This window comes from Pseudophryne corroboree (genome assembly GCF_028390025.1).
Source record: "Pseudophryne corroboree isolate aPseCor3 chromosome 3 unlocalized genomic scaffold, aPseCor3.hap2 SUPER_3_unloc_1, whole genome shotgun sequence".
Taxonomy (NCBI): domain Eukaryota; kingdom Metazoa; phylum Chordata; class Amphibia; order Anura; family Myobatrachidae; genus Pseudophryne; species Pseudophryne corroboree.
Window position 1 is genome coordinate 3,494,168 of NW_026967493.1, and position 11,194 is coordinate 3,505,361.

The 11,194-nt window shown below is 48.1% G+C and overlaps 1 protein-coding gene across 3 annotated transcripts in view; it reads left to right on the plus strand.

Annotated features, from left to right (window-relative positions):
* Positions 1-7,145, plus strand: part of LOC134983124 (oocyte zinc finger protein XlCOF6.1-like) — a 51,706-nt gene extending 44,561 nt beyond the window's left edge. The window contains exon 7 of one of the 3 annotated variants that reach the window (XM_063948855.1): positions 5,669-7,145. In XM_063948855.1, the coding sequence (XP_063804925.1) occupies positions 5,669-6,747 (1,079 nt within the window). In that variant the 3' untranslated portion in view covers positions 6,748-7,145. Of the gene's footprint in view, positions 1-5,665 lie in introns of all 3 variants that reach the window. The other 2 variants (XM_063948854.1, XM_063948856.1) reach the window with 2 other exon arrangements.
* The last annotated feature ends 4,049 nt before the right edge of the window (positions 7,146-11,194 follow it).

Sequence of the window (11,194 nt, forward strand, 5' to 3'; positions counted from 1 at the left end):
AGCGCTGTGAGGGGCGCTCTGGGCCAGTGCCTACCCCCACACTGGTCACCAAGTCTGTCGGGGTCTGCGGATCTCAGCCAGCGATTATACCTCAGGCCAGTATAATCCTAGAAGAGCGGGAAGACAGCGCCATTGAAGGGGCGGAGCTTGTGTGAGTGTGATGGTCTTATTTCACTATGTCCAGGGACAATATGTCTTATGCTGCTGAGGATTTATCCTCACAGGATGATCTCGTTCCCAATGATCAGGATAGCCCTGGTTTAGCGGTTATTCCGGTAAAAGAACCAGAATGGTTTTCCTCTATCAAATCTTGGATTTCTGACAGGGTTGCTAGTACTGAATTAGCAACCCAGGTGTTACAGGGTTCTGTGGCAGTATGGCCGGGTTCTGGTACCTCGGGACGCTCCGCTATATACCCCCATAAGCGTGCGCTTGGCCAGATCACGTAAGACGACACGGATACTGAGTCTGATTCCGACGGTGATGGGGATACGTTGCGAGGGTCCGCATCTCTTGAAAAGGGGGTGCAGCTGTTGATAGAGGCTGTCAGGGATGTGTTAAATGTTACTGATACCACACCTGAGCAGGTTGAGGAGGCCTTTTGCACTGACAATAAAAAGACCTCGCTAACCTTCCCTGCGTCAAAGGAGCTGAATGCTATCTTTGAAAAAGCATGGGAAAACCCTGAGAAAAAATTCCAGATCCCTAAAAGGGTACTGGTGGCATTTCCTTTCCCTGAGGCGGATAGGAAAAAATGGGAGAATCCGCCGATTGTTAATGCATCTATGTACAGACTCTCAAAGAAGGTGGTTTTACCTGTACCAAGATCTACCGCCTTAAAGGAGCCGGCTGATAGGAAGATTGATAACACACTTAAATCAATGTACATTGCCGCGGGGGCCATCTTGCGTCCCACTATTGCTGATGCATGGATTGCCAAGGCAATAGTAATGTGGTCGGCTACCTTACTTGAGGATCTGGATACGATGGATAAGGATTATGTGGCATTGTATTTACGCAACATACATGATTCAACGGGTTTTATGGTAGAGTCCATGAAGGACCTGGGTTCCATGGCTGCGGGAATTTCTTCCATGTCTGTTTCAGCTCGTCGGGGTCTGTGGCTAAGCCAGTGGTCGGCCGACGCAGAGTCCAGGAAAAGTGTGGAGTCCCTACCCTATACAGATCAGGCTCTCTTTGGAGAAGCTCTGGACGCGTGGATCTCGACGGCTACGTCGGGTAAGTCCCGTTTCTTCCCTCCAAAGCACCTGCGCAGAAAAAGTATTTTTCCTCTTCTGCTACGCAGTCCTTTCGGTCTCACAAGTCTCACGGTCTCATCCAATACCTTTTTTTAAAGGAGGTCGGGTTAAGTCCAAGAAACCTGCCGCTACTGGTTCACAGGACCAAAAGCCGGCATCTGCTGCGCAAAAGTCCTCCGCATGACGGTGGACCAGGAGGTGGGGCCGGTAGGTGAGAGACTCAAGACACTTCAGTCACGTCTGGATTTCGTCCGCCCTGGATCCCTGGGTGTTAAATATTGTATCCCAGGGATACAGGCTGGAATTTCAGAACCTCCCCCTCATCGTTTCTTCAAATCAGGCTTACCGACTCTGTTGGTGGACAGCACTGTATTACAAGATGCTGTACGAAAACTAGTGGAGGCACAGGTCATTGAACCGGTACCTCCTCTCATGCAAACCAAAGGCTACTACTCTAACCTATTTGTGGTACCGAAGCCGGATGGTTCGGTCAAGCCCTTTCTGAACCTAAAATCGCTGAACCCCTTTTTAAAACAGTTCAAGATGGAATCTCTCAGGGCGGTGATATCAGGTCTGGAAGAGGGGGAGTTCCTGGTATCCCTGGACATCAAGGATGCGTACCTCCACATTCCGTTCTGGTCGCCTTATCGAGCTTTTCTCCGGTTTGCACTGCTAGACGATCATTACCAGTTTCAAGAACTGCCGTTCTGTGTCTCCACAGCACCGAGGGTCTTCACCAAGGTGATGGCGGAGATGATGGTTCTCCTCCGCAAGCAGGGGGTGAACATAATTCCATATCAGGACGATCTCCTGATCAAGGAGTCCTCCAGGGAGAGGTTGTTGAGGTCCATTGCTCTCATGAAGCAGCTGCTCAGGGAGCACGGTTGGATCCACAACCTTCCCAAGTCTCATCTGGAACAGACAACGAGCTGTCTTTCCTGGGGATGATCCTCGACACGGTGTTTCTCCCGGTGGAGAAAGCGTTGGTGATACAATCTATGGTCCGGGATGTCTTCGAGCCTACCCGGGTATCGGTTCATCAATGCATCCGCCTTCTGGGTAAGATGGTTGCCTCTTACGAGGCCCTGCAGCACGGGAGACTTCATGTAAGACCCTTTCAACTGGATCTCCTGGACCAGTGGTCGGGCTCTCATCTACACATGCACAAGAGGATACGTCTGTCGTCGAAAGCAAGGATTTCACTCCTCTGGTGGCTTCAACTGCCTCACCTTCTGGAGGGCCGACGGTTCGGAGTTCAGGACTGGATCCTTCTAACCACGGATGCAAGTCTCAGAGGGTGGGGAACAGTCACTCAAGGGGAAACCTTCCAAGGAAGATGGTCAATTCAGGAGTCCCTTCTTCCAATAAACATCCTGGAGCTAAGAGCCGTGTACAATGGCCTTCTTCAAGCAGCACGCCTTCTACAGGATCGGGCGGTCCAGGTGCAGTCGGACAACGTGACCACGGTGGCCTGCATAAACCGACAAGGCGGAACGAAGAGCACAGCTGCGGTGTCAGAGGTGTCAAGGATCCTCTTTTGGGCGGAAAGACACGTAGTGGCGTTGTCTGCAATCTTCATTCCGGGAGTGGACAACTGGGAAGCAGACTTCCTCAGCAGACACGATCTTCATCCAGGAGAATGGGGCCTCCACCCGGAGGTGTTCGAGGAGGTAACCGGTTGGTGGGGGGGTTCCTCACATAGATATGATGGCCTCTCGCCTCGACAAGAAGCTGCAGAGGTACTGTTCCAGGTCGAGAGACCCGCAGGCACTGGCAGTAGACGCACTGGTGACACCATGGGTGTTCCCGTCAGTGTATGTATTCCTTCCACTTCCTCTCATTCCACAAATTCTACAGCTGGTAAGAAGAACAAAGGTTCTGGCAATCCTCATTGCCCCGGACTGGCCAAGGAGGGCTTGGTACGCGGATCTGCTGAATCTACTTTTGGAAGATGCAAGACCTCTGCCTCTACGAGAGGATCTTCTCATACAGGGGCCATTCGCTTATCAGGTCTTACCATGGCTACGTTTGACGGCATGGCAGTTGAGTGCCAGATCTTAGCTCGGAAGGGTATTCTGAGCACTGTTATTCCTACCCTGATACAGGCTGGGAAGGGGGTAACGTCTAAACATTACCATCACATTTGGAAAAAGTATGTGTCTTGGTGTGAATCCAAGAAGTTTCCAGTGCTGGAGTTTCAACTGGGGAGTTTTCTTCTATTCCTGCAAGCAGGTGTGGATAGGGGCCTGAGATTGGGATCCCTCAAGGTCCAGATTTCGGCTTTATCCATTTTCTTCCAGAAACAATTGGCTGCCCTCCCTGAGGTTCAGACCTTTTTGAAAGGGGTTCTGCACATCCAGCCTCCCTTTGTGGCGCCGACGGCACCCTGGGATTTGGACGTGGTGTTGCATTTCCTGCAATCGGATTGGTTTGAGCCTCTACAGGAGGTTGAGGTCAAGTTTCTCACGTGGAAGGCTGTCACTTTGTTGGCCTTAGCTTCTGCGCAACGTGTGTCGGAATTGGGGGCCTTGTCCTGTAAAAGCCCCTATTTGGTCTTCCATGAAGATCGGGCGGAACTCAGGACACGTCAACAGTTCCTTCCTAAGGTTATGTCGGCTTTTCATATCAACCAACCTATTGTGGTGCCAGTGGCTACTGACTCCTCAATTGCTTCAAAGGCCTTGGATGTTGTGAGGGCTTTTGAAGATGTGAAGAGGACTGCTCGTCACAGAAAATCAGACTCTCTGTCCTGTATGATCCCAAGAAAATTGGGTGTCCTGCTTCTAAGCAGACTATTTCTCACTGAATAAGGTTCACCATCCAGCATGCATATTCTACGGCAGGACTGCAGTGTCCAAAATCTGTTCAGGCCCATTCTACTCGTAAAGTGGGTTCTTCCTGGGCAGCTGCCCGGGGTGTCTCAGCTTTGCCGAGCGGCTACTTGTTCTGGGTCGAACAGGTTTGCTAAGTTTTACAAGTTCGATACTTTGGCCTCTGATGACCTCAAGTTTGGTCAAGCAGTTCTGCAGGAGCCTCCGCGCTTTCCCGCCCGTTCTGGGTACTTTGGTACATCCCCATGGTACTAATATGGACCCCAGCATCCTCTAGGACGTAAAAGGAAATAGGATTTTATATACCTACCGGTAAATCCTTTTCTCGTAGTCCGTAGAGGATGCTGGGCGCCCGCCCAGCGCTTCTTTCTCCTGCAGTGATTATTTAGTTCAGTGCTGCCTGGTTCCTAGGTGAGTTCTGTGTTCTTTACTGTTTCAGCTGTTGCTGAGTTTTCCGGCCTGTTGCCGGATTTGCTTGTTGTGTGAGCTGGTATGAATCTCTCCACTATCTGTGTAATTCCTTCTCTCGAAGTATGTCGTCTCCTCGGGCACTGTTTCTAGACTGAGTCTGGTAGGAGGGGCATAGAGGGAGAAGCCAGTCTACACTGTTAAACTCTTAAAGTGCCAATGGCTCCTGGTGGACCCGTCTATACCCCATTGTACTAATATGGACCCCGGCATCCTTTACGGACTACGAGAAAAGGATTTACCGGTAGGTATATAAAATCCTATTTTTACTTTTTTTTTGTGATTTTTCACTGGGCTGTCAGCACTGTAAGTTTGTCAGACTTCAGTGGTGCAGCTCCATCACGCTCCCGCTGGCGCCGAAACTCCCGCTTGGACAGAGCCTCAGATGGGAATTTGCAGCAATAAACTTTTCAGCAAATTCTGATGTTTGACATGTTACATGACTCCCTTTCCATTTGAAAAAAATGACTTAGATTCAAGATGGGAGATTTTAATTTGGCGCCCATGTTCGGTACATATTCTGAAAGATAGCTCACCTCACCCATACCTTTCTGGAGTATTCAGTTTTCCCATTTCCTGCACAGTTTTTGGAGAGAAAAAAAGGGTGTACTGCGACTTTTGAATCACCCTGTATTTATGACCAACATTTTTAGAACAGTTATCCTAGGAATCATATACACAATATTGTGTAATAATGTATTCATTTACCTGTGAGTTATAGTTTTTCCTTTTTTAAATAACCATTCATGTATAGAAAATCTAGTGCACAGTACTAGTTACCAGCAGGTGTCTGGATGGTGCCCTGTTAGATACACACACCTGTGTAATCACAGAACCTCGCAGCTTGTGTGCCTACACGGGTTAAGCTATAACTTAGCCCAATCGCGCTCAACTCAGACATGTGATTACTCCAATCTCTGCCTGTGACCTTAGGAGGTGCGAGCACCAATCAGGAAAGGCGGCTCTACTGTATTTGCTGTTTAGAGCGACGCCAGGGGCAAGAGGCTCCTATGGGGCCACACAAGCTAAACGCATTCCCTCATAGTATAAACTGTTACTTAATGCAGACAGAAAATATCTATTTACAAAGATATATGTTATTCCCAGCAGATGGATGCAGAAGCAGGAATACCTCGGAGGGACGTCTCCTCTTATCTTCAGATTATAAAATAGAAGATAACATCGTACAAGATTCTCCAGGAGAAACCCCTATTACACTAAATGTACAGCCGGTGTTGGACAAGGAACATACGTCATCTGATCCCTCTAATCATAAAGATTGTTCTGCTGATACGTTAGATGATGATACACATAGAACAAGCTCTACAGGTGCTAAAATGTTCCCCTGTTCAGAGTGTGGTAAATGTTTCTTACATCGTTCAGGCTTAATTAGTCATCATAGAACTCACACAGGTGAGAGACCATTTCCATGTTCTGAGTGTGGGAAATGTTTCAAACATAAATCACAGCTTACTGGACATCTTAGAATTCACACAGGTGAGAAACCGTTCTCTTGTTCTGAGTGTGGGAAATGTTTTGCAGAGAAGTGCGCTCTTGTTACACATCAGGGGACTCACACAGATGAGAGGCCATTTCCATGCTCTGAGTGTGGGAAATGTTTTAAACGTAAATCACTTCTTGTTGTACATCAGAGAAGTCACACAGGTGAGAAGCCATATCCATGCTCTGAGTGCGAGAAATGTTTTATATGTAGATCAGGGCTTGTTAAACATCAAAGGTCTCATACAGGTGATAAGCTAGTTTCATGCTCTGAGTGTGAGAAATCTTTTACTGAGAAAGCAGGTCTTCTAAGACATCAGAGAACTCACACAGGTGAGAAACCATTTCCATGTTCTGTGTGTGGGAAATGTTTTCCACATAAATCAGATATTGCTGTGCATCAGAGAAGTCATACAGGTGAGAAGCCATTTCCATGCTCTGAGTGTGAGAAATGTTTTACTGAGAAAGGAGGTCTTATAAGACATCAGAGAAGTCACACAGGTGAGAAGCCTTTTCCGTGTTCTGTGTGTAGCAAATGTTTTACACGTAAATCAGCTCTTGTTTATCATCAGAGAATTCACACAGGTGAGAAGCCGTTTCCATGTTCTGAGTGTGGAAAATGTTTTAGACTAAAAACAAACCTTGTTGTACATCAGAGAATTCACACAGGAAAAAAACAATTACCATGATGTGATAGACAACAGGGTTACAGCAATAATTACCATGTGCTGGCATCGGTGGAATGTCTCATCAACATGAGACCCTATAACAGTTTCTTTCTATTAGACATTGGCCATAACTCATAACTATGAATAGTAAAACGATCACATTGTTGTTATACATTGTCCTTAATAATATATAATAAGCGAGAAAATGTGTCTGTTTATCCTTTATGAAAGGTTTTGGACCTAGCTCCACCAAATATGTCATGGTGTGTAGTGTGACCAGGATTTATTTTTCTGCCTAGGTTTGAATTTTGCAGGACCACACATTGTCACACTCGTATACAATATACACACATTGTCACACTCTCATACACACATACTGTTACACTTGCATACATAATATACACACGCTATCACACTTTCCTATATAATATAAACACACAAGATCACACGACATACATAATATGCACACACTGTCACATTCCTATATAATATACACACACTGTCACATTCATACATAATATACACACACTCACATTCCTATATAATATACACACACTGTCACAGTCTCATATATAATATACACACACTGTCACAGTCTCATATAATATACTGTACACACGCTGTCACAGTCTCAGGTAATGTCAGGGACAACTGCTAGAATCTCACTGATGGATGATGAGGTACAACCACAAAAGCTCTAGCTGCTGATCATAAATAAATGATGGCGTCATCTGTGTGTAAGCAGAACAATCCTGTGTCCCAATTCCAACAGCCCTATAGTGATCCTAACTCTGCAGAACTGTAGTTATCTCTTCCAACGTACTGTTATATCACTTTCTTTTTCGGCCACTAGGTAGCACAGGAGAGACGCTACGCTGGGTAGAGGTTGGGAATGTCTGTCACTGTGTTAATCTCTTATCTCTGCACCCTCCTCTGTCACTGCGCTAATCTCTTATCCCGCTCCCTCCTCTGTCACTGTGCTAATCTCTTATCCCCACACCCTCCTCTGTCACTGCACTAATCTCTTATTCCCACACCCTCCTCTATCACTGCGCTAATCTCTTATCCCGCACGCCGCTAATCTCTTTTCTCTGACGTCCTAGTGGATGCTGGGACTCCGTCAGGACCATGGGGATTAGCGGCTCCGCAGGAGACAGGGCACAAAAATAAAAGCTTTAGGACTAGGTGGTGTGCACTGGCTCCTCCCCCTATGACCCTCCTCCAAGCCTCAGTTAGGTTTTTGTGCCCGTCCGAGCAGGGTGCAATCTAGGTGGCTCTCCTAAAGAGCTGCTTAGAAAAAGTTATTAGGTTTTTTATTTTCAGTGAGTCCTGCTGGCAACAGGCTCACTGCAACGAGGGACTTAGGGGAGAAGAAGTGAACTCACCTGCGTGCAGGATGGATTGGCTTCTTAGGCTACTGGACACCATTAGCTCCAGAGGGATCGAACACAGGCCCAGCCATGGAGTCCGGTCCCGGAGCCGCGCCGCCGACCCCCTTGCAGATGCCGAAAAGTGAAGAGGTCCAGAAACCGGCGGCAGAAGACTTTTCAGTCTTCATGAGGTAGCGCACAGCACTGCAGCTGTGCGCCATTGTTGTCAGCACACTTCACACCAGCGGTCACTGAGGGTGCAGGGCGCTGGGGGGGGGCGCCCTGGGCAGCAATGATAATACCTTGTTCTGGCTAAAAATACATAACATATAGCCCCTAGGGCTATATGGATGTATTTAACCCCTGCCAGGTCTCACAAACACCGGGAGAAGAGCCCGCCGAAATAGGGGGCGAGGCCTATCTCCTCAGCACACAGCGCCATTTTCCTGCACAGCTCCGCTGCGAGGAAGGCTCCCAGGACTCTCCCCTGCACTGCACTACAGAAACAGGGTAAAAAAACAGAGAGGGGGGGCACTTTTTTGGCGATATTGATATATTAAGCTGCTATAAAGGAAACAACACTTCTGTAGGGTTGTTCCTATATATTTATAGCGCTTGGGTGTGTGCTGGCAAACTCTCCCTCTGTCTCCCCAAAGGGCTAGTGGGGTCCTGTCTTCGATAAGAGCATTCCCTGTGTGTCTGCTGTGTGTCGGTACGTGTGTGTCGACATGTATGAGGACGATGTTGGTGTGGAGGCGGAGCAATTGCCGGTAATGGTGATGTCACCCCCTAGGGAGTCGACACCGGAATGGATGGCTTTGTTTATGGAATTACGTGATAATGTCAGCACGTTACAAAAATCAGTTGACGACATGAGACGGCCGGCAAACCAGTTAGTACCTGTCCAGGCGTCTCAGACACCGTCAGGGGCTGTAAAACGCCCTTTACCTCAGTCGGTCGACACAGACCCAGACACGGACACCGAATCTAGTGTCGACGGTGAAGAAACAAACGTATTTTCCAGTAGGGCCACACGTTATATGATCACGGCAATGAAGGAGGATTTGCATATCTCTGATACTGCAAGTACCACAAAAAGGGGTATTATGTGGGGTCTGAAAAAACTACCTGTAGTTTTTCCTGAATCAGAGGAATTGAATGAAGTGTGTGATGAAGCGTGGGTTAACCCCGATAGAAAACTGCTAATTTCAAAGAAGTTATTGGCATTATATCCTTTCCCGCCAGAGGTTAGGGCGCGCTGGGAAACACCCCCTAGGGTGGATAAGGCACTCACACGCTTATCAAAACAAGTGGCGTTACCGTCTCCTGAAACGGCCGCCCTCAAGGATCCAGCTGATAGGAGGCTGGAAACTACCCTGAAAAGTATATACACTCATACTGGTGTTATACTGCGACCAGCCATCGCCTCAGCATGGATGTGCAGTGCTGGGGTGGTTTGGTCGGATTCCCTGACTGAAAATATTGATACCCTGGATAGGGACAGTATTTTATTGACTATAGAGCAATTAAAGGATGCTTTTCTTTATATGCGAGATGCTCAGAGGGATATTTGCACTCTGGCATCGAGAGTAAGTGCGATGTCCATATCTGCCAGAAGAAGTTTATGGACGCGACAGTGGTCAGGTGATGCGGATTCCAAACGGCATATGGAAGTATTGCCGTATAAAGGGGAGGAATTATTTGGGGTCGGTCTATCGGATTTGGTGGCCACGGCAACAGCCGGGAAATCCACCTTTTTACCTCAGGTCCCCTCCCAACAGAAAAAGACACCGTCTTTTCAGCCGCAGTCCTTTCGTTCCTATAAGAACAAGCGGGCAAAAGGACAGTCATATCTGCCCCGAGGCAAAGGAAAGGGTAAGAGAGTGCACCAAGCAGCTCCCTCCCAGGAGCAGAAGCCCTCCCCGGCTTCTGCAAAGCCCTCAGCATGACGTTGGGGCTTTACAAGCGGACTCAGGGGCGGTGGGGGGTCGACTCAAGAATTTCAGCGCACAGTGGGCTCACTCACAGGTGGACCCCTGGATCCTGCAGGTAGTATCTCAGGGTTACAGGTTGGAATTCGAGAAGTCTCCCCCTCGCCGGTTCCTAAAGTCTGCTCTGCCAACGTCTCCCTCAGACAGGGCGACGGTATTGGAAGCCATTCACAAGCTGTAGTCTCAGCAGGTGATAGTCAATGTACCCCTCCTACAACAGGGAAAGGGGTATTATTCCACACTATTTGTGGTACCGAAGCCGGACGGCTCGGTAAGACCTATTCTAAATCTAAAATCTTTGAACCTGTACATACAAAAATTCAAGTTCAAGATGGAGTCACTCAGAGCAGTGATAGCGAATCTGGAAGAAGGGGACTTTATGGTGTCCCTGGACATCAAGGATGCTTACCTGCATGTCCCAATTTGCCCTTCACATCAAGGGTACCTCAGGTTCGTGGTGCAAAACTGTCATTATCAGTTTCAGACGCTGCCGTTTGGATTGTCCACGGCACCTCGGGTCTTTACCAAGGTAATGGCCGAAATGATGTTTCTTCTGCGAAGAAAAGGCGTATTAATTATCCCTTACTTGGACGATCTCCTGATAAGGGCAAGGTCCAGAGAACAGCTGGAGGACGTAGTAGCACTAACCCAAGTAGTGCTGCAACAGCACGGGTGGATTCTGAATTTTCCAAAATCTCAATTGACCCCGACGACACGTCTGCTGTTCCTGGGAATGATTCTGGACACGGTTCAGAAAAAGGTGTTTCTTCCGGAGGAGAAAGCCAGGGAGTTATCCGAACTTGTCAGGAACCTCCTAAAACCAGGAAAAGTGTCTGTGCATCAATGCACAAGAGTCCTGGGAAAAATGGTGGCTTCTTACGAAGCGATTCCATTCGGCAGATTCCACGCACGAACTTTTCAGTGGGATCTGCTGGACAAATGGTCCGGATCGCATCTGCAGATGCATCAGCGGATAACTTTGTCTCCACGGACAAGGGTGTCTCTTCTGTGGTGGTTGCAGAGTGCTCATCTGTTAGAGGGCCGCAGATTCGGCATACAGGACTGGGTCCTGGTGACCACGGATGCCAGTCTGAGAGGCTGGGGAGC